The sequence below is a fragment of the Thamnophis elegans genome, chromosome 4 (assembly GCF_009769535.1).
Source record: "Thamnophis elegans isolate rThaEle1 chromosome 4, rThaEle1.pri, whole genome shotgun sequence".
Classification (NCBI taxonomy): domain Eukaryota; kingdom Metazoa; phylum Chordata; class Lepidosauria; order Squamata; family Colubridae; genus Thamnophis; species Thamnophis elegans.
The window spans coordinates 122,767,012-122,790,562 of record NC_045544.1 but is presented as its reverse complement, the minus strand read 5'-3'; the positions used below and the strand labels follow the sequence as shown (position 1 = coordinate 122,790,562).

Below are 23,551 nucleotides of genomic sequence, written 5' to 3'. Positions count from 1 at the left end.
GGGGGGCTTGTTATGTGGCGCAGGGGGAAAGAGTATGTGATATGGGGGGTGGGGTTATATGGTACAGGTGGTATCAGGACTATGTGGTACAGGGGGATTAGGTTGTACAGGTGGATCTGGGGGGGGGGATTAGGTGGTACAGGGGGATCAGAGGGGGGAAAATGATGTGACAGAAGAGGGTGGGGAAGTAATTCATGTTCTAATGTTATAAATTTTAATCCAACATTAAGTTCCGAGCTTCCAAGTCATTTATTTTTAATGAAAAAAATTTTTACTCAAATTTTTGTGTTAAAATGGGGGATGCGTGTTATACGCCGGTGCGTGTTATACGCCGATAAATACGGTAATTACTCCCCAGCTTCCAGATTTTTGAAGACTGCTTTCATGTCTCCCTGTAATCTTACAGCTTCCAGGCTAAACGTACCCAGTACCTCTACCTATGTGTCTGTTGATAAATCAATCTGTTGCTCTTTAAAGTTTATAACTAAGAGAAACTCATTCCGTTAATGTTATGTGTTGCTCATTTTTGCTCAGGTCCAGTTGGAACGGATCCGGCAGGCAGATTCCCTGGAGAGAATTCGTGCAATCCTCAATGATACAAAACTGACTGACATTAATCAACTACCTGAAACATGACAGCCTCAGTAGCAGAGCTGCAAAGCTACATTTTGGTGTTTTTTTTAAAAAAAACCTCCTCTTTATAGCAAAACCTTTAATAATTATTTAATTCTAACTGAAAGAGCAGAAAGATAACCCAAGAGTCATGGTCCAGGTTGTGTTTCTGGGAGGGAGAGGAAGGTTTTCTGGGCGGGAAGAAAGTTTCACACGGAGAAGATTGGCAGAACCCTCCAGGGTATCTGCCTTCAGTGTAGTTGGACTTCTCCATATAACTCATCTACCTTCATCCTCCTCCTCTCCTCCCTCCCAGTGATCCTGGAATACGGCATTCCCTTCCTCCCTCTCTCTCATCCATACCCTGTTAAATTACTGTGATGAAAGTAGTTGCTGAAAATCATCTCCTCCCATCCCACCCCAAATCTTTTGGAGTGAAGTTACAATAGCAAGTTGGGCAGAAGGGGAAAATAGTATATTGTATTAATATTTTATATTAAAATATGAATTTATTTGCAGGACACTGGATTTTGGGTTTTTCTAGCTCAGTACATTTTTTTGTACCTTGAATGTTGTGCTGGAAGAGCCCCCAACTAAAAACATGGACAGAATATGGGCAGAAGAGGATTAGAGAGAAGGCTGCAATTTTTTTCCAAAAAGGCACAGGGGGGGAAAATGGATAATTAGAATGGGGAAATAAGTCACCTAAATTCTTAAGACACAAAAGTCAGGGAAGTGAAGGTTAATCATCATAGAAAGAAAAGCAAATGAAAATAAATTGCTTTAGTATCCCTCATTACTTCCCCCCCCAAAAAAAAGCTACATTGCACAATATCAGCACATGGCTGCATCCAGCATTACACTTTTCTCACTGAAATACATGGACTTGAGTTCATCACATTTATCAATACGCATTTGATTACCATGGCGTTAAAAAACCTAAGCCGTATCATACTTCTAGTACAGGTGTTTTGCGAATCTCTACCCAGATTCTAGAACAGAGATGTCAAACTGGCATCCTACAGGCTGGATGCGTCACATGCAAGGCATGCCCACCCCACCTCCGCGCATGGGAAAAACAACACGTGACGGCAACATGACGCGGCAGGTTTGACACCTGTGTTCTAAAAGGCCCTTTGCATTGTATTTGTTTGAAGATTGGGTTTAAAATTATACATTTAAGATAATCCTACAACATCTCTGAGATAGGAAACGTTTGTGAAGCTGCAGTTATGTTTATGCTTGGACTGAATGTTTCTCTTGAAAAGCTCATGATACAGGTCTGGAAAATCTTGTTCTGGACTTGCGATCAGAACATGCAAGATGCATTAAACTCCATAATAGAAGGGTTCTAGCAGAACGTGAATGCAACTGATTTGCTGTGATCCAACTCTTGAGGGAAAAGGAAGATGCTTTTCTAAATTTAAAATGGAACTTTTAAAACAATGTAATTAAAATAACTAAAAAATTTCCAGTCAGAAGGCTGCATGATTACCTGGGTTCCAATAAGAGCTTCTAAAGTCCTAGGAATTGTTTTAAATAGGATGAGTGTAAAGTAGATAAAATGTGTTTAATCTGTATTTCTATTGGATTTTATTCTTGTGGTCAAGCAGTAGTTGAACAGATCAGTGTTGAAATGGGCTAATGGAGTTGCAAGCAAGTGTTCATTCCCAATTCTTCCACACCTGCTACCAAGTGTGTAACTATCAGTTTTGACATTCATTTTCTAAAGACCAGAATCAATCTAATTTAATCATGTTTATTATTACTTGCTTCTTGAACAGGCAAGTATTGATCCAATAACTGGTTTGTAGATAGGTGTGAGCAGCTTGAATACTTTCCCATTGTTGAAAGAAAGCCTTCACTCTATTTTACTTTTTCGGTGGGCAATGGAGTTTATTTGTTTCAGGTTTTCTGGATACTAATTGAGGTGAGGAGGAGGAGGAGGAGGAAGAGTGGGTGGGCAACTTGATTCCATGTAAATTCTAACTATGTAACTGGTACAAAATCAAAAAGCATTTGCTGGAATCCAGTCTGTTTCAATCTGCTGGTTAGAAAAAAAATATGAAAAACATTACAGGGAAACTATAAGCGGACTTATTCTTAGAAGAGTTTACTCTAATGAAGTTCATTAGCATGTTTCTTTGCATCTTTAATATCGTATTAGAAATGAATTTAACCCTTCTTCCTTAATCCTGCTCATGCAATTAGTACATCATTAACTTTGAGCAAAGATAGCTTTCCTTTTAGGAAAGGAGCATTTTCAAAGACCCCCTGCCTCATCTAAGCGTTTGTATTAAATTGGCTAAAAACCATGTGTTGTATTAATTGGGAGGCAATGCTATAATCTCTTAAATGATGAGATTAGCTATGATACACATAATGAAAGGATTATACCATGAATCAGACGCATAATATTCTATTTAGCATAGCGACCAAGTACTGTTCTGCTATTCATCCTGAAGTATTTTAGAATCATTGGGGAAAGAAACAAACTTGTGGAAGAGAACGCAGGGAAGATAGATCTGTAGTACTAAATTTAAATTGTATACATTTAATTAAACAAATATTGACAATGTAAAACTGTAAATCCACAAGTCTACAAACCCGAGAAGAATATGCTGCTAGTTCACACAATTTTTTTAAAAAGGGAAAATTAGTTTTAATAGCAGGAAATCCTTGTTTTTCAAAATTGATCTTGAAATTGAATTGCTTTCATAATTAACTTTTTTTTAAAAAAAAAGGCTGTATGGCTGACTTTTTTTTAATGTTATGATTGATTTATGCCATTAGTTTTCAGTTCTCTCATTCAAAGGCTTAGCTACTACTAATAGGTATTATGCAGTGACCAGTACTGATTTAAACAGGAATTGTGTGCAAAATGAGAGGAAAGAACAGTAAGGTTAGCTCTGTTCTGTATATTGTACAGTCCTTTTGTATGCAAAATGTATACTAAAAGGTCAAAGAATTACTGGAAGACTTGTACAGTCTTAATATGTTCACAACATGTTCTTCCAACATGTCAAATGGTTTACTTTCACTTCTGTATCTCCTATGGCATAACTATATAGCTTCTAACAACACTGTGTGGACAAGAATAAGGGTGGGAGATGGGTAAGTAATCTATAAAGCCCCTTACTTTAAAAAAAACTAACCTTCAAATTCCACTTTTGGAATTATATTGCATTCCAGCAAAAGCCACTGGTGTCCTGTGAAACTGTGGATGTAAAATTATCCTGTCTATTGAATTAAAAAAATGTAACCATTTGTTAACTGTAATTGGAAGTGTATCCTGCAAAAGTGTTCCAAATTAAAGGAGAAAAGTCTTGCAATTCTTTTCATACCTTCTTTCTATTTAAATGTATTGTGTTGATCTAAGAAGGGTTTATACAGTTAGCTCAGAAGATGATCTATATGGAAAGATTTGGTACAGTGGTTGTATTGATTTTTATTTTGAAATGAACAGTGTGTTAACATATATTTAAGTTGAAGACACAGGAAGTACAAAATTCCCTTACTTTTTCTCCACGAAGTATCAAAAGGGCAGAAGTGAAATGTCTTTAGCATTATGCCTTCTGTAGAATGCTGCAACATGCATTATAATCAGATGCATCCTCTAACGAGTATTTAATAGTGGCTCTTTTTGTAAAAAAATAGTTCCGTTTATAAATTAGGAAAAAGGCAGCTGGTTACGTTTAATATTCCAAAAATGTAAGTCTTTAGTCTGATGACTAAAAGGTGACATGATTCCTGATGTCATTTATTTGTTTCACCATCTCCTGAATGTGTTCTCCCCTGAAAGAAAAAAAAATGTTTTCTTTATTTCAGTACTGAGCGAGGGTAATAAGAAAGACTGTAATTTAAATCTTTAAATTTTATGCATTTTGGTTAGTGCAGTAATTTTTTCTGTATAACTAACACCTACAGAGTCTCACAAATTGCCTTCCTCTTACTGGAAATATAATTGTGGGGGGAGGTTGTATGTCACTCTCACAAAGCTGGTAAACACAAATATTTAGGATCTATACAATTCTGGCCAGAACGTAACACTTATATACAGCGTAAGTATAGCAGCTGTCAGCAGCCTAGAAACTCAAGCAAGATGGAAGCCTGTGCACTATGCATGCATTTGCCATTAGTCAAATATTAATTATGCAAGAAAATAATCGTTCAGTTCAACAGGCAATTGACTCACTCCTCTTTCAGAACAGCTTGGATACATTTCCTCTGATTGGTGCTGAGGTTGATGCTCGGCTTCTGTGGACTATTTCCCTTCTCCATTTTTTTCTGCTGATAATCCTTTTTCATTTTAACCTAGAGTACAGAGAAGCAATACGGAGAAAAAACTCAAAAGTTACTTTTATTGTTCTCATAAAAGAGAATATTTGTAGGTCAGGGTTGAAATGAGGGATCCTTGGTGCTCTCTGAGCTTGCTTGTTATCTTGCAGACATTTCATTACTCTAACTAGGTAACATCATCAGTACTAGTGAGGAGTGCGGTTTGCTGTCAGTTTATATTCCAATGTCTTGCCTGTCTGTGGGTGGGGAGGTCTTAAGACCTTTTTTTGGTTGGGCTGTTTACTGATGGCTCTTTGGCAGTTTCTTGATTGGAGTTTTGTTTTCTTGACTATTGGACTGAAGTTAAACTAGGAGTTAATCTATGCTGATTCAAGAGCTGATTACTGGTGGCTGATTTGTAAGAGAACCAGGCTTCTAGAAATTTCCTAGCTTTTTTGTTGTTGCAGTAAGAACAATGTACGAACTGCAACAATCATTATGTAGACCAGGGATGTCAAACTCATGACCAGAAGGCCGGATGTGTCGTGCATTGCCCACGCCTGGTTTAGCAAAGGGGGGGGGAGTTGCAATACGTCACGTGGCGACACCATGGTGATGCAAGTTTCACATCCCTGGTATAGACGAATTGGCAGAATGCATCCATAAACACCAACTGGCAGTCAGAAGACACGAAAATTCTTCAATTTCACAACATATAGACAGATTTAACTATAGTTTCAATTGGGAAAATCCTAGATCAGGCCAAGTCCAAAAATGCCAGGGAATTTCTAGAAGCCTGGCACTCTGACAAATCAGCCCTCAATAAACATTAACATCATCTGAAAAAAAGATTATCAACCAGCTCAAAAGGGAAAGAGTCCAACACCTTTCCATCAGTAATCTGCACTCAGATCAGCATAGATTAACTCCTAGGTTAACTTCAGACCAACAATCAAGTAAGCAATACCCCAAACACGAAATGGCCCAACCAAAGAATCCCTAAAACTGCCCCCTCCCACACAGACAGGCAAGACACCAGAATACAATCTGACAGCAAACAGCACTCCTTATATAGCACTGATGATGTTACCTAGTTAGGGTAATGAAATGTCTGCAGAATAACAAGCAAGATCAGAGAGCAGCAAGAACCCCTCATTTTATTTTTCTAGATATGCCACTTGCCTGCTTGATAGCATTGCCTAAATGCCGCAGTTGTTCTTGTATTGTTTGTAGCTCCTTCTTCATATCCTTTTCACTATCAGACAGGACAGGCAGCTGTGAGTGGAAATTACGGAGAACTTTCTTCATCCTGTAGCCACAAAAAGAATGTCAGGTTTCTAACAAGGGGCAGTGGAGGCGGGGATTTTCTATGCATTTTCAGACTACATAACTAAGTATCTTCTCAGAATAGTGCTACACTTGTACAATATATAGCCATTCCTCTCAATTTACATGTAGATTTTAGTTTCTTATTTGGTGAGGTGTGATGTATGCTTTTGTTCAAAAGTAAATTAGTTTCATTTTGATAATTAAATATTAGCACACTTATTGGTTATTCTAGCTGTTTGATGTTTGACAAGGAAAAAGAGGTACAATAGCATACCCTGTTTCCCTAAAAATAAGCTCTCCCCGGATAATAATCCCAATCGGGCTTTTGAGCACATGGGCTAAAATGAAGCCCTCCCTGAAAATATTGCAACACAGCAGCAGCCATGAGGTGACCATGCTTGCCGCCTACTGCACCTCAAAAATAATAAGACCTCCCCTAAAATAAGGCCAAGCGCTTATTTCGGAGGTTAAAAGAAAATAAGACCCTGTTTTATTTTCAGGGAAACATAGTAGTATTACATAATTTTTAGAAAACTAGCAACCCCTTTTTTCTAAAAAGCTAAACACTGCTAAAGTGATTTTCATTGAGCTAAACAATAATAATTGACTTTGGTTTGACTTGGCAGAATCTGTGAAGCCAGTATGTTTATCTGGTATTTAAGTGAAACAGTTCCACAGGTAAAACTGCTTATCCCTTTTCATTTTGCTGGGTGTAGCTTGCAACTGCCTTTCCATAAACTTAGCTTTTTTCTATAATACACATGCATTATGGTTTAGGTTTAGGTTTATTGGATTTATATGTCGCCCTTCTCCCAAGGACTCAGGGCGGCGTACAACATAAAAGAAAACACATATTACAAAAATTAAAAGGGATATTAAATAATGTATCCAAAAAAAAAACCCAATTGATATTTACAATAAAAATTTAAAAATTAAATTAAAATTAACAACCAAATTAATCCTATATTTTATTCTATTCAGGCCAGGCCGGCTTGCTGGAAAAGCCAACTTTTTAGGGCACGTCGGAAGGACCGGAGGTCGGGGATTATGCGAAGCTCCGGGGGCAGCTCATTCCAGAGGGAAGGTACTCCCACAGAGAAGGCTCTCCCCCTGGGAGTCGTTAGCCGACACTGTGTGGCCGACGGCACCCTGAGGAGGCCAACTCTGTGAGATCGCACTGGACAGTGGGAGGCTACTGGTGGCAGTAGGTGGTCTCGCAGGTAGCCTGGACCTAAGCCATGGAGTGCTTTAAAGGTCATAATTAGTACCTTGAATCGCATCCGGAAGACAAACAGCAACCAGTGCAGGGGGTGTAACATGGGAGCACCTAGGCACCCCCATGATAACCCGCATGGCCGCATTCTGGACCAGTTGAAGCCTCCAGGTGCTCTTCAAGGGCAGCCCCATGTAGAGAGTGTTACAGTAGTCCAGGCGAGAAAGGACAAGGGCATGAATGACTGTGCACAGAGCATCTCGATCCAGAAAGGGGCACAACTGATGTATCAGGCAAACCTGGTAAAAGGCCCCCCTGGTCACGGCCATCAGGTGTTCTAAACTAAGCCGCGTATCCAGGAGGACTCCCAGATTGAGGGCCCTCTCTGAGGGGGGTAAAGTTTCTCCCCCTATCATCAAAGATGGAACAAGATGCACAAATCGGGATGACGGAAACCACAGCCACTCAGTCTTGGAGGGATTGAGCTTGAGCCTGTTCCTCCCCATCCAGATCCACACAACCTCCAGGCATCAGGACATCACGTTGAGGGCATCATTTGGGTGGTTTGGGGTAGAGATGAAAAGTTGGGTATCATCAGCATATTGATGATACCGTACCCCAAAACCACAGATGATCTCGCCCAGCCGTTTCATATATATGTTGAACAGGAAGGGTGAGAGAACTGCCTCCTGGGGCACCCCACAAGTGATGCACCTCAGGGTCAATCCCTGTCCTCCCGTCAACACGAACTGCGACCGATCCGACAGGTAGGAGGAGAACTACCATAAAACGGTGCCCCCCACTCCCAACCCCCGAGTCGTCGCAGTAGGATACCATGGTCGATGGTATCGAAAGCCGCCGAGAGATCTAACAGGACCAGGACAGAGGATCAGCCCCTGTGCTAGGCCCGCCAGAGATCATCAACCAACGCTACCAATACTGTCTCCGTGCTGTACCTAGGCCTGAAACCCAACTGAAACAGATCCAGGTAGGCAGCTTCATCCAGGTACTGGGGAAGCTGATGTGCTACCACAATCTCGACAAAACGAAGGTTGGAGACCGGATGATAGTTGGCTAAAGAGGCTGGGTCCAGGGAAGGCTTCTTAAGGAGGGGCCTCACCACTGCCTCCTTCAAGGCAGTGGAAAAGAACTCCTCTCCCAATGAAGCATTGGTAATCACTTGGAGCCAGCCTCGTATCACCTCCCGGGAAGCCGAAACTAACCAAGAGGGACACGGGTCCAGCACACAAGTGGCAGCACTGAGTCTCCCCATAATCCTGTCCATATCCTCGGGGGTCACAGGATCAAACTCATCCCAGATAGTCTCCACAAGATTTATCCCCGTCGACTCGCCCAAATTTACCCAGTCAGAGTCCAAGCGTGTCTGAATCTGAGCGATTTTATCCTGCAGATACTAAACAAATACTTCAGCCCTACCCTGCAAGGGGTCTTCCCCAATTCCTAGGTTAAGTAAGGAAAGGGTCACCCTAAACAGGGCAGCTGGGCAGTTATCTGCGGATGTGATAAGAGCAGAAAAATGTTGCCATTTTGCCGCTTTTATCGCCACTAAGTAGGATTTAATATGAATTCTTACTAGTGTTCGATCAGATTCGGACCAGCTGGCCCTCCAACCACTCTCTAGGCGTCTTTCCCGGCGTTTCATCTCCTGGAGCTCCTCGGTAAACCAGGGAGCTATCCGGAATCGACATTGGGTCAGAGGCCGCAAAGGCACAACGCAGTCCAAGGCCCCAGTGGCTGCCCTATCCCAGGCTTCCACTAGGGCTTCGGTCGAGCTGTGAGCAAGGGATTCCGGAAAAGTCCCAAGCTCCATCAGGAACCTTTCAGGGTCCATCTGGCACCTGGGGCGGAACCATCTAGTCGGTTACTATTATCATTTAGGAAGTAGTTCAGTTTAATGACTAGGCTTCTAAGGAAGTTTACAACACTTTCTTTAGCAAGAAGTTAGATAATTGCAGTTACTTCAACTAATCAGAAGAGCCTATAGTAAGATATCCTCACCTGTTCACAATATCCTCTTGTTTCTCTTTGGCTTCTTCATATTTATCAGCCAAACGCTCTGCCATCTCCCTCAAGTTTTTCCTTTATGAGAGAACAAAATATTATTTTCAGGACAGAAGCACACCTTTGTTTTTTTTTACACATTACAACATCACAATACACAAAATGTATTTATTCCTTGAGTAATTTCATTCAGTTTCTAATGGATACATTCATTGCAAATCAACTTCTATGATCCCTACTAGCAGCATCTACGAGGAACCAGAAGAGCATTAAAATACAGAATGTGCAACTTGACTTAAGTTTCACCTAAATGTTAGGCCTGGTAATCTTAAAGAGGAAAAAGTTCAAAAGCATCTGTCCAAACACAATAAACTCGACAAACTAAGCTTTCCCCTATGCCTGGACTGAGCAACATAAGGCTTCCTTAAATGCTAGTATACAACTTCCTTCATAGGAATTACAATTCTTGGGGTGGGAGAAGAAAAAGGTTCTCTACCCCATGCGTTCCTTTCTTTACTGTGAAACCTAAGACAGAAGCTTCCTCCCATAAACCTGAGATACTTTGCCACCATGGACAATGGTTAGAATATTGCACCCAGCAGATGCATGCTCATGTTAAGCGTGGTTAGATTATTTCATAGTTTAGCAAGTTGAATGAACAATCCGGTTAGTGTACGTTTCAGTTTTACAAACTCAGAAAATGATTTAATTAAGTAACCAGGTTGAGATTCAGCAACCTGGGTCAGTAGTCATACCAATTGCTCCCTATGCCTGGCCCTCCCAGTCTAAGATAGGTGAATTTGTCTTGTTCAGTAGTACCTATTAATATACTGTATGGCAGTAGCTCTCCAAAATCATGCACAAATGGGTTTTTGCAACTCTACAACCTAAGTCCCAAAGGTATTTTTTCAAAGGGCAACTGGACTTCCTTGGTTTTTTTCTTCAAAAAAGTTTCACTTCTCATCTAGAGAGCTTCTTCAGTTTCACTTCTTGATGAGAAGTAGAACATTTTCAAGGAAAAAAACCTCCAAGAATGACTCATTGCCTTTTGGAAAAGCACCTTTGGGACAACCATGATCTGGATGACTTGAATATCTCCATAATCATCTATAACCCAAGCCATTCGAGCTATTGAATGTGTGTGAATCTGAAATACTTTCTGTACGAGAATATTCTGCACCATTGACTTTTGCTACTTCCATGGGACAATCCAGTACTTGGAACCAGAAAAACCATCATAATTCTTTGTGTAGTTTTGCTCTAAAAATCTAAACCGTTCCATCTAACTATAAGACAAGTTTCTTCTCCTGAAATTGATTAATTCTGGATCTCTCATAATTGTTATTGGTGGCAGCTATTCCATATAGTTAAATGAACGGCTTGTGTTGCAGCTAGATAAAGAACTACCAGTAGCAGTGAGAACTCATGCTGAACTTGTTTCTCCTAACATTCATCTCCAATTCCGTTTGTCTGTCATTTAGACTGTAAAAGCCCTAAAAGTAGTACAAATTGTCCTGTTCAAATAACAAGTCTAAGATTCTTTTTGGCTAAAAAATAAAATTTACATTAAATCAATAAAGGAGGGGACAGGAGGGATGGCTCACAAATGGGTTAGCCTTTACCTTTCTTCTCCACAGCAGAGTAGATCCTCCAGCTGTTTTTTTTTCTGTTCACGCAGCAATTTTACTCTGAGGCAGAGAAAAGATTTAAAAGTTAGATGGGAAACAATGCCACAATCTCTGCATATTTTGTTTTCCTCTAATCACTATTGCACAAGATAAACACCTAAGGCTTTAATATTTAAAGGAAATTAAAATATTCAAAAACGACTATTAACTCTTCTATTCCAAGGACGGAAAAAATGTAGAAATATTAGGTATAGTTAATGTGGAGAAAATGGGATTTTTTTTCATTTGTAGTGTGTGTTAGATAAATAAATCACTGGGGAAGCAGAATAAATGCTTTTCTCAGAATAATACAGATTATTTTTTAAAGTAATATGTAGGTTTATCAGTTGTATTACACTTAAGTCAGCAGAAAATCAAGATTAGGGCAGGTAGTAAATAAAAGATGGTTCAAAATTCAATTTTAGACCTTTACTGAAGTTTTTTGATAACAAACAGGCAGAATAGTTTATTTCTATAAATATTGTTATATACATGTTGGAAATCATTTAAGTGCCCTTTTCTGAAACATTGGATCCAATAAAAATTTTTAGTGGCCCTTTGAATTATTTTATTTAGGGCAGCAGAATCTTAAGACCCCTAAACCCTCATTTTAGTCACTGTAAGAAAATACTGAAATGGCTTGCTACATTTAGAAAGAAAGAAAGCCATGGTTACCTTCGCTGGATTTCTTCTCGAGCCAGGTCCTGTTTTAGAATATATTCTTCCCGGAAAACTTGTGTGGCTCTGCTTAGAAGCTGAAGGCATTCTTCTGGGGGAGGGGAAGACTCTTTATCTGCAGCTCTTTAAAAAAAAAAACCCAAAGTAAACATGGGACATCCAAGCTTGGAAAAGGATGCATTTACATGGCAAACATATACATATACATATACATACATACATACATACATACATACATACATACATACATACATATATACGTATGTATATATAAACATCTCCTCTGAGGGAGATGGACAGTTAAAAAGTATGAAATAGATGATAGATAGATAGATAGATAGATAGATAGATAGATAGATAGATAGATAGATAGATAGATAGGATAGATATTGAGCACCTCATCTAAAGTACTCAAAGAGAGCAAAGAATATTGAAATCAATGTTTGATAAAGTTCCCTAAATCAATTCCTCCACCCCTTAGTCCACCAGAAGACACTATTCTACGAGCATAATAATTCAGTGAGAACCAGCAAGATGGCTTCTACTCTCTAAATCTCTTACTAGCCTTGCATGAAAGAAAAAGAACAGATTTAGGGCAATAGCAGAAAAGATGCAAAAACAGCCAAATATAGAATGGGAGATTTTCAGCCTGAAAAAGAAAAACCTGATCGTGAGTCCACTGAAAAGATCAAGCTCTGGTGGTCCATCCCAAACAAGATGCAGTTTGCCAATTGCAGCAGTGAAAACCAACAGCCAAAACAAAGAACAGGCAACAACACACAAGCTCTCCCCAAGGCATGGAAAAGGGTCTATCTTAGCACATTGGTGAGGAAAAGCAGCAAACTAGCAACAGCAACAAATCCACTTTATGTCAAATTGGTTTTCCACAAAGAGAACGATGATGTACTTCAGCAACAATGGATTTGCAGAGGTGCGACACAAGATGTTCCGGATATGTCTCTCAAAGGAGTCCTGTGATTCAGCTAGGATGCGGAGAGGTGTGGTAGACGTCTGTGGCTCTTCCTTGGTGCACAGAAGTGGAGGGCACGTTGGGTGGACTGTGGAACTGTCAAAACAAAGGTCAGGCATCTATTAATATCACCGATTCTTCTCTGCCTTCTTTTTTCTCCTTTTCAGTAACTTTCTTGGATATTTATAACGCTCCTACCATTGTCAAAAATAATTGTTTGTATTGCCATTGGCCCTTCCTATCCATAACTCTCATGGAGAAAATGTTTATTCAATGTTATACTTTGCTGCTAATATTTCTAGGAAGAACCCACTAAGGAGTGTTTCCCTCTTTTCTATGAAAACAGATGAAAGAAATCAAAAAAATTTTTTTTTCTTCCTGTAGCTAAGATACTGGCAAAAAGCACTGCAGGGTCTACAAAATTGCAAAGAAGGAAAATTCATCCCTTTCTTTTTCATCTAACACATTCTCCAATAAAACATTCCTATATCTATTTTCTTTCCAGATTGGATTTTTCACAGCAAGAAATCACAGCAAGATAAATGCTTAAGCCTAGTTTGAGAGACACAAAGTTCTTTTACTATGAGATAGAATCAATCTGGAAACCAGGAAAAAGACATTCTATTTGTATCATTGCAGGAAGGAGCAGAGATGCCCCATTCTGTTTTGAACAGGCTACAAAGTTATTGAGCTATTGGTTGTAGGCCATGAATTTTGTAGATCTTCACTAAAATACTATAGTTCATAGATATTTTAAACAAAAGATGAGCATATAAAGTTTATTGTCTTCTGAAGTACTTAAAAGAATTCAAGTTCAATGAGAGCTGGTGCCAGCAAGCATATCACAAAGGAGTTAGCCAAACAACAGATATATAAGGAAAAATAGATATGCTTTCAAGAACAAGGTAATATTGTAATTGAAACAAGGAAATCTAAAAATCCATGTCAACCAAAATCTGAATCCACTATATGTAATCTGAGGAGTACTTTTAAATGTGAACCAATGATTAAAGTTGATTTAACTGTTTAATGCTGCATTTGAATCTATGGGTAACCTTGTTAAGATTTGTGGAACAAGCCACCTCAATCTAAAACAGTGTTTCTCAATTTTGGAAACTTTATGGTGGGGGAGTTCAACTCCCAGAATTCCTCAGCCAGCATACATGGGAATTCTGGGTGTTAAAGCCCTCCTGTCTTAAAGTTGCCAAGGTATGTATCTATGTATATGCATGTATGTGTGTGTAATATATGTATATGTATATGTATATATACACACACACACACACACACACACACACACACACCACACACTTGTAAACAGCAATGCTTTTCACTTGTGGAAAACTGTAAGTAAATATGACTCAGGCATAGATTATAAATGGCTTCATACTTACAGAAGAGGCCTGGTAATGCATTCATAGGTCCTGGTGATGCAAACCATTGTCGGGCCCAGAATATCCGAGACAATCCAGAACCCTCTAATTGCAGCAGGTTGTCTACAGGAACAAAACATCTCTTTAAACGTTCTGGCAGTCTTAGTGGCAGAAGAACAGCCATCTTTACTATATTCAGACTAAAAGGCAAAGGCTTCTTCCTCTCTATGGGAAGCTATTCAACTCCAACTGGATGGGCTGCATGACCCCCATGTACTGCCTGCTTCTTAAAAAGATTGAGGTGATTATTTCTGGATTCCAGGCACCTTCAGTTCACGAGTCCTGAAAGTGACTTATTGCCTTCCTTTTTTCTAGCACAAACCTTTCTAACCAAACGTTTGACAACTGTATTTGTTTATTTATACAATTTTCAGATCACCATGGCTCTGGGACGCTTATCATTTGTTTATACAATTTATAAGCACAATAACTCTGGGATGCTTAAAAGTAAAAAAAAATTACAACTGGAGACAGTATCTCAAGTAGTCAGGTATATACCATGATTACCACCTTCATCATCACTAATCAGCACAATCCCACATCGTGCCTGAATAATGAAGGTTACAATCCAACGTATCTGAAGAGTGTAAATTTGGGAAATAAAATGAAAGATCCAACCTACAACGATTCTCTTGAACATTATTTTTCTTTTAACATACAACTCTACTTGAGCAAGGTAAATGCAGTACATGTGACAACACCCCCCCCATCAGTCTCTATCTCAAACATGTGTTGTACAAAATTATTAACAAAGCCAACACACTCTTCACTGTTTCATATGTTACAACAACTATCTATAACAATTATTGAGCAAAGGTTTCCAAAGATAAGCTGCATGAAGAACATCAATTGGAGAAAAGGTGGAAGCCACGCTGGCTCCTACCTGCAGGGTAGAGGCTTGGTACACAGGATATGCTCCACAAAGCACTTCTGATTTGCCCCAAGCTCTTGCAAACTGTCTTTGTCTTCTTCATCTGAAAAGCAAGTCCACAAATTTAATACACAACACTAATTCCAATTTGCAGGTTTCAGATATCACCACAAACTACCTTATTCATTGATATATTTTTATACCACATTTGTGTTAAAACATAAAAGCATTTATAAATATATGGTACATATGAATTATGCATTATAAAAGGAAGATTTAAAAAAACATTTAGGAAAAATGAGTTCTCACAGAAAGGTCTGATCCAAGACAGACATACTGCTAAAAGATATAGCAGTATTTGCTTCCCAAATATCAGTGAGAAAGCACTCCAAAGAGTAGAAGCCACCAAATTTGAAGGCTAGTTATGAACACATTAATATCTTACCCTTTTAATATATGTTAAATTGAAGGCAATGGCAAGAACGTATATGTGTATTTTTAAGAAAAAACAAATTACAAGCCTGGAGGACTAAGTTACTTACCAGAACCAAGGAATTTGTGTAGTTTGTTGATCCAGGGGAGTCCAATACTATGTACACCAGCATCATGTGTGCAGTGGTAGCGAGAAGAGCATTTGGGATCTGAGAAACAAGCATGGTTTGTGTTATTTGATGACCAAATTGACACAAGAGAGATTTCATACCACATGTATATGATATGAGTTTTCTTTTTAAAAAATGGAAATCTGCCAGGTTTCTTATATGAAGCAGTCCCATCATCTCCCAACACTTCAGTTGCTCACGATTATACAGTAATTTACATACTATACTTCTTTCAGTGACTCACAACACAATGCTGTGCTTCTCTACTTAAACAATCTACTACGTTCAACTAAGCCACATTAAGTTGTATAAGAATACCATTTCAAGGTCACATTTGCAACTCTCCTTTTATTTAATTGTCTCAATTGTTCTATAAGGTCATCCAGCCAAAATTAGAATTAACAAGGATTTTACACTTCTCTGTGCCTGGTATAATGCTAGAGATTTCCAGATGTGTATTTTTAAAAAATTGTTGTATAAAAGGCAGGTTTATCAGATATTAAATGGAAAGGTGAAAGAGAACAAATATAAGGGAAGTAATGATTCGTGTTCTTACCTCTGTGCAATTTCATTGGACAGGAGAAATCTGATTCTATAGGTTCTTCTCCTTCTCTGGAAGCTAGTCTCAGAGCAAGTTCCAATTCAACACACTCAAACACATAGAGTGATGGAATGAGGTCAGCTCGGGAATCCCAAGACTTGACAGACTGCAAGGAAAATGGAATGATTATATTAACATTTTTCAAGTCATGATTCCCTTGAGACACATTGAGTTAATACAATAGCATGTAGTCTTATATACTACTTTACAGCACTATCTGGGCAGTTTACAATATAAGCATTATTTGTATGTTGCCTCCAACAATCTGGGACCACATTTTGCCCATCTCAGGAGGTTGGAAGGATGAGTCAATCTTGAGCCAGTTAGGAACAGAGCTCGGCCGTCCCAAGCTCCGTTTTTGCTGGTAGAGGCACTGTGGGCCAGTCCTTTGCTGTTTCCAGGTCAGCCCTGCGGGCCAGATCTAAGCACCCTATGGGCCAGATCCAACCTGTGGGTCGGGGAGGGGGTGACACACCCAAGCTCTGCTTTTGTGGACAGAGGGCTGTAGGAGGCCATTGCACCTGAAAATAGAGCTCTGGACACGCCCACTGGACAAGACCCCCACCCCACCCTCCTAGGTCAAATACAACCCTGATGTGGCCCTCAATGAAATCGAGTTTGACATTCCTGACTTAGAAGAATTATTCCATGGACATGGAATAGAACTGCATTGAGTGGCACCCATTTTAACTTCAATCAGTTTAAATGTCTGTCAAGGATACATTCTCCCCTTTCCAGCAGTCTCTTCAATGGTTAGGATAAAACATATTTCTTGAGTAGAGATCACACATTTCAAACTGTTTGTGTTTGAAATCAACTCTGCACAGCAATATAACTGTAAGGTAGTGATGAAAAACACTGGAGAAAGCAGAAGCTACTTCCCAGTCCCTCAATCTTCTATCTAGTTTCCCTAGAAGGGAAGACTTTAGCATGTTATTTAAACCTGGGGTGAACAGATTAAGAAAGAGGGTGACAGGAGAGTTTCTAAATTATTCTAATGCCTCTCTGAAAGACATCCAAATGTCAAAATTATGAAACTAAAAGTCATCCATTTTATTACTGAATTACAGCAGTGAAAAGAGCTGGGGAGCAATATGCAACCTATGGGCTTGCTACTCACAATCACTAGAAGGTTATATTGTTTTATTATACTTCAGAATAATATGCAAGATCACTATAAGAAATCTGGAAATACAGCAAATGACCTCTTCTGCAGTCAGATGCCTAAAAATACAAATGTTTTAAGGGTTTTATATTCAGGGAATTTAACCCTCTAGCTCAGGTTGTTTCTGGAAAAAAGCTATTTTGGGGGTACTCAGGTATGGATCTGTTCTATTGATTAAAATCTGATGCTTTCTTCTGAACAATGTTAGAGCTTGCTGCATGCAGAACATTTTGTTTTACCATTGAACTAGAGATACCTCCCATATATCAACACTTTTTCTCAAAAATGCAAACTGTAGCAGTAACATACCATCTGTTCATCATCTTCTTCTCCCTCTAGTACCACACAATGATAAAGCATCCCCGATTCAGTAGCAATCACTAAGATGTTAGGAACACAGGGAAGGCAGAGAACTGCACAAGCATCGTAGCCATAATTGTCTTCAGCTGCAGGATACATCGGCAATGGGCCCAGCAGCTTGCCAAGATTACTGGTGCTGGAATAACAATTTCAAGACAAGTGGGAAGCTGTTTCATAGTATTAACTTTTATCATCACTGTCCTGCCAAATAAACAAAACTAACTGCTTCATAAAGAAACTTTTCACTGTTTCATAGTATTAACTTTTATCATCATTGTCCTGCCAAATAAACAAAACTAACTGCTTCATAAAGAAACTTTTCAATGTTTGCTGCAGAAATTGAGTTATTTGAACTACCAGGAGCTACGAATGTTCCATGGTCTCGCATATTTAATATTTATTCTGAGAACAAAAAAAATCTTAGATTTTATAAACATTTAATGTAATGTCACTCCTAGAAGTGATCACTTGAGCCACACTTCAGAGAAGTGACTTAGCGCTAAGCACTTCTAGGGACAGACTGGAAAATACTTAAGATGCTTCCTTCTTTAAATAAATCAAATGTAATTAATCAGACTTTCTAGGTGTCAGAATATTATTGCTTTATTCATAGCCATGAATAAATCCTCCATATGCACATTTGCCTTGCATCGCCTGCAAACCCTCTTGACTCTCCCATCAGTTTCACCGTAATACCAATGAGAGAATATTTCAAAAGCTAATGCAAAACCTTGCCAAAACTGGAATACTCAAAACATATTGAGGCACTATACCAGTGACAGAATATAAAATGTATTATTTAGAAGCAATTGACTTCCATTCAGCCTTTTAAAACAATTTTATGTTCCATTCAGTGCCTTTATAACCTACTATATTAAAAAAGGTACGCTCTAGTGCAGATAGGCAAACAGAATGCCACTAAGTGATCTTTCTCAACTAAGCCTTTACCTGTGCAAGAGATTAATGTAGATCAGAAACGTCTCTCCATTTTCATACAGGATATACATAGGATATGCCAGCACATCCTCTTTCTGTCTCTGTCCAGTTACATTCTTAGGAAGTACCGCTAGAGGTCCAAAGTCAAATGCCACTGCAGTCTCTCCTATCAATGCTGTATATGTTCTCCTGAAGCAGAAAAGGCAGACAGAGACTTTAGTCTGCAGTGACTCTAAACACAGATCCAGTTTCCAGATAAACAAACAAGAGCTGAGCATGCCTGGAGAGGAGGAAGATTCAATCTTACCCCTTATTAAGTCTCAATGTTTCCTCATCAGCATCTGAAAGAGTTATCATTTTCACAGGTGTCTGGGGTGAACTCAAACTATAAATTCTATTAAACAAAGAAAAGTTTTTAATCAACAAAAAAGCACATGATTATTTCTTCACACTGAATAACTATGGTAAATAATTTTCCATATTGGTTGGGGCTTTTTGTTGTTGGCAGCAGCAGCAAAAGTATCCATACCAGTGGTGGGATTCAACTTTTTTTACTACCGGTTCTGTGGGCGTGGCTTGGTGGTGTGGTGTCGCTTGATGGGTGTGGCTTGGTGGAAGGAGAAGGATACTATAAAATCTCTATTCACTCCTCACTCCAGGGGAAGATTTCTGCAAAATCCCCATTCCCTCCGAATCAGCTGGGACTTGGAAGGTGGAGAATAGATGGGGTGGGGCCAGTCAGAGGTGGTATTTACCGGTTCTCCGAACTACTCAAAATTTTTGCTACTGGTTCTCCAGAACTGGTCAGAACTTGCTGAATGCCACCTCTGATACATATAAAACCAGAGATAGCCTTGTTGTGATCTGTTTTTATGTTTCTTTGGCGTTTTAACTCTCTTAAATACAATTGATTCAGAACAAGAAAAGGTTACCTTATTGTGTTGTCGGATGTTAATAGCACAACATGAGGCTCCAGAGTCTCACTGGGGTACCAAGCAGCATGCTTTAGGGTCAGAGATGATGAACTGGTGAAGAACCTTTCAGCAATAGGTATAGTGCTGGAAAACACATGTCTGCATTTCAGCCACAAAAGATCTACCATTCAATCACCTGTTCCAATGCTTTAACCAGCAGCTTACATGTTTACAATGTATGCTATGAAAAGATTTATCTATTGACTTTTGCAGGCCAACCTGCTAATTCTATATCTCTGCTATGTCAGAGATAGAATTAGAATGACTTGATATTTTTCGGACTGCTTTCCCAGTTAACCCCTATTCCAAATTCTCCCCACAACCTCAATTTAATGCTTCCTCCCAAGCCCAGTCCCAAACTGCTTTCCAGAACACTGTCATGAGAAATTCTCTCCAAATGTTTCTACACACCTGCTTTTTCATTGAAATCTTTAGCATCTACCTCCATATTGTAAGTAGGTATAACTGAAATGATGGTGCATTTCCAAAGCAAAGTTCCCTATGATGATCCAGATACAGCAAGGCAAATGTAGCACAATAAGATACAGCACTCCAAGGTCTGAAATATCCACAGCTGGATTTTAGGTCAAGTCTAACAAGGGTTATCCTCACTAACCTTCAGGCACCTGTTTGAAGCAATCCGAACTACTGCTTTTCATAATGCAAATCAGCAATGTTCACAGGAGTCAAAAAAGACAAGATAGCAGTGGCCAAAACAACATAATCCAATCACTGCCTCTGTATACCTATGTGATATCAGGAGGGGAATGGATTGCATTACTGCATCTCCAGTCTTGTCAGTTTGATTCCCACCTTGGAGATGCTATTAAATAACCCGCATAACTGAAAAGGGTCTCTTTAAATATTGGACAGGAGAACATTGGCAAACAAACTTCTATCCAGTGGCACCACTACATTATAACAATAATCTTGAGGCACTCAACATGATAGAAAAAGAGAATTGATAAAGCAATCTTAGGTGATTCTAAAGCTGATAATCAAGATGAATGGAAATTCTACATACCTACAATTAATGGTTGGTTTTCCACCTTCAAATTCAGAATTCTTTCCCCAACGTTTAGGTAACTCCAACACCATTAATCCTTTTGTTCCTATGAGAGCTACATGCTGTTGCAAAGGACTTAAAACAGTTTGATACACTTCAAAGAAGGGTGAATTTATGCAGAGAAGAATCTAAAAAGTAAAACAATGTGCAAAGTCACAAACCACAATCTACAAAACATAATAACTGTGTTCATACAAAACAAAACAAAGCTTCTTAGTCATAGTATTACTAGTAACTGCCAATGTTTAAAGATCAGTCTGCAAATAGATTCATAACTACAATACATGACTATGAAGTTGGCAGTCACAAGCAAAAGGAATAATTTATTCTTTCAGCTGACACAGATGTGTGATGTATAGTCCTTGGACACTATAGAAAACAATTCCTGGTTTGTCAATGAAGGTTTACACTGTCTCTATTTATGTACCACTTTGGATTCTCCCTGTTTAGCAAAAACCAAACTGCATTTCTCTGTCTCGTCAATTTATGTAAAATACAAACAGAAAAAAATTACAGGAAAAAAATCTCATAGAATTTTTGGGAGGCTATATTGCTTCACACTACAGGCAAGATCAAGCGTTCACATTGCCATTTTTTTCATGCATCTTCAATCAATCTACCTATCAACTAACTAATATTTATACTACTTTTCATCTAATTGATGAGTCACCCCTTGACAAAATTCAAAGGAAGGGCAATTGTTAATAGTTTTTAATAACATTTTAAAACCTATTTGTTGGGTTTTTTAAGTATTGTACGCTTCCCAGGGATCACTCTCTTGTGAGATGGGCAGCTATACAAATACAAATAAATCAAATGTTACAAAAACAACCCATGTCAGAATTTGCATTATGAGAAGGTGACCTTAAATGCTAAGAATCACCTCAGACATAAAATAAAATTATATTTAGTATAATTTAAGGGATCTGTGAAAGTTTGTAGACCTTAACTTTGGTGCCAAACAAGGAGTTCAAGAACAATTGTAGTCAGGCTTTCTCTTACAGATGCCACTTGTTTGTCTACACACTTTCTTCACTGAATGCCTTCATTTTCCCATGGAAAACTGAATTTTTCTGATTCAACCCAAATTTACACATTCAATATTGGGGGAGCAAAAATGTTCTCTGTGTGGCTGTGTGCATGAGATAAATACAGCCTAAAAGAGGTAGGGGGGGGGATGCTCCTTCTACACAGGTGATGCACAAAGTTTACAGACATATTCATACATACGGACTTCATACATACAGACATCAGCAACAGAATGGTCAACGCCAGGAATGCTCTACCTGACTCTGTTGTTACATCCTTAAACCCCCACAGCTTCAATCTTAAACTGTCTACCGTGGACCTCACCCCATTCCTTACAGGTCTGTAAAGGGGGTGTGCATAAGCGCACCAGCATGTCTACCGTCCCTGTCCCCATTTATTTCTACTCATTTCTTTCGTTTATGTCCATGTTTATATTTATACCTGCTATATTCTACATATTTGACAAACTAAATAAATGCAAATACATGCACCTTCCTTGCAATTGGGAATTTTTTTTAGATTAAAAAAAAAATCAATGCTCAAAGTTAATAAACAGCCTTGCAAAGGAATAAACAGTAGGTGTATAAAATGCTTTAGGAATTAACAAAAGATATGAATTCTGCAATTTAAAAGACAAATCTTATCCTCATTTCTTTTCTTTTCCTTGTGTCCATGTTCATACTCATACCTGCTATCTTGTACATGTTTGACAAACTAATAAATAAAAAAATAAATAAAATAAAATATTCCTTCCTAGGCAAAGGAAGGGTTCCCACAAGGTGAAGCTGGAATTCTTGCAGATCTACTGCTATAAGTATGCAGGTTTCTCTCACTTTTTTAAACAGAAGATGGAGATGACATTGGAACAAGCCTTCCAAGAGGGTTTTTTTAGGCTTAGCGTCATTTTTTATTTATTTATTTATTTTTATTTGTTTTCTTTATATTTTATTTTATTTTATTTTTCAATAAGTGCAAGGAAACAAGTGTGAAAAACACATGAAAAAATGGCACAAATAAATGGGGAGAATAAGCAAAACATAGCCATAAACACACAAAAAGAGTACACGTGAATGGGACAGTAGGACATCGACACCATCGCTATGAAGGGGAGCCTCCGTGACTTGGCCTTCCCCCTCTAAGAACCAGGAGACTCGCTCAAGAAACGCCCCACCTGGTATGAGGCCAAGCTGTCCGGGTCGTCGCCAAGGTGCCTCAGGCTGAGGACGCAGAAGGCGGCACGTTCTCGGTCCCACAGGAAGAGTTCTCCGCCGATGCCAAACATCAGATCCCTCGGGAGGGCTGGCCTGGTTTGCTCCGTCTCCGGCCCGGCTTCAGAGGCTTGCTCCTTCAGGCGATTCAGCACGGCATGGCGAGGCAGTTCGGCCCACCAATGGTCTCCTAAACCCGGCGACACAGCCGTCGCCGCCATGGTTACTTCAGCGAAGCGAGTTGGAACGTCGGTCCCTTAATTAGGCGGCTAAACGGATCTTGCCTGGCTACCTCAGACTGAAGAACTACAGCTCCCAGCGTGCATTTCGACGGCGACCATAGAGTAGACCCATAGAGTCAAAAGTTGCTTGGCGGGTTTTCACTCTTCTCTCCGCCCTCCGGTTAGAAGTGAATCCGAGAAGTTATGGGAGTTTTTCCTCCATCCAGTCCTGCAAAGGGGAAATATATTATTAAGAAATACAGTTTTAAGGTGCTGGCTTGGAAAGCAGGAAACTGTCAATTCTAGGCCTCCCTTG

The 23,551-nt window shown here is 39.1% G+C and overlaps 2 protein-coding genes across 3 annotated transcripts in view; one reads left to right on the top strand and one right to left on the bottom strand.

Annotated features, from left to right (window-relative positions):
- Positions 1–3,944, top strand: part of RABEP1 (rabaptin, RAB GTPase binding effector protein 1) — a 58,959-nt gene extending 55,015 nt beyond the window's left edge. For both annotated transcript variants that reach the window (XM_032215544.1, XM_032215543.1), the window contains one exon: positions 535–3,944. In XM_032215544.1, coding sequence (XP_032071435.1) covers positions 535–636 — 102 coding nt within the window. In that variant the 3' untranslated portion in view covers positions 637–3,944. The remainder of the gene's footprint in view (positions 1–534) is intronic.
- Positions 3,389–23,334, bottom strand: NUP88 (nucleoporin 88). The gene is made up of 17 exons (XM_032215545.1): positions 22,978–23,334; positions 20,736–20,905; positions 19,670–19,795; positions 19,045–19,131; positions 18,750–18,926; positions 17,751–17,937; positions 16,232–16,382; positions 15,616–15,714; positions 15,086–15,176; positions 14,164–14,265; positions 12,707–12,865; positions 11,797–11,922; positions 11,077–11,142; positions 9,452–9,532; positions 6,073–6,199; positions 4,808–4,926; positions 3,389–4,407 (listed from the first exon to the last, which is right to left on the bottom strand). The coding sequence occupies exons 1-17, from the start codon at positions 23,233–23,235 to the stop codon at positions 4,344–4,346; spliced, it is 2,190 nt and encodes a 729-aa protein (XP_032071436.1). The 5' UTR covers positions 23,236–23,334; the 3' UTR covers positions 3,389–4,343.
- Between the last annotated feature and the right edge of the window lie 217 nt (positions 23,335–23,551).

Coding starts and splice junctions, on each gene's coding strand:
- NUP88 (XM_032215545.1), bottom strand. CDS start 23,235: ATGGCGGCGACGGCTGTGTCGCCGGGTTTAGGAGACCATTGGTGGGCC. Junction 11,143..11,796: donor CGAGAAGAAATCCAGCGAAG/GTAACCATGGCT, acceptor TCTCTGCCTCAG/AGTAAAATTGCTGCGTGAAC. Junction 4,408..4,807: donor CAAGCTGTTCTGAAAGAGGA/GTGAGTCAATTG, acceptor TTTTTCTTTCAG/GGGAGAACACATTCAGGAGA.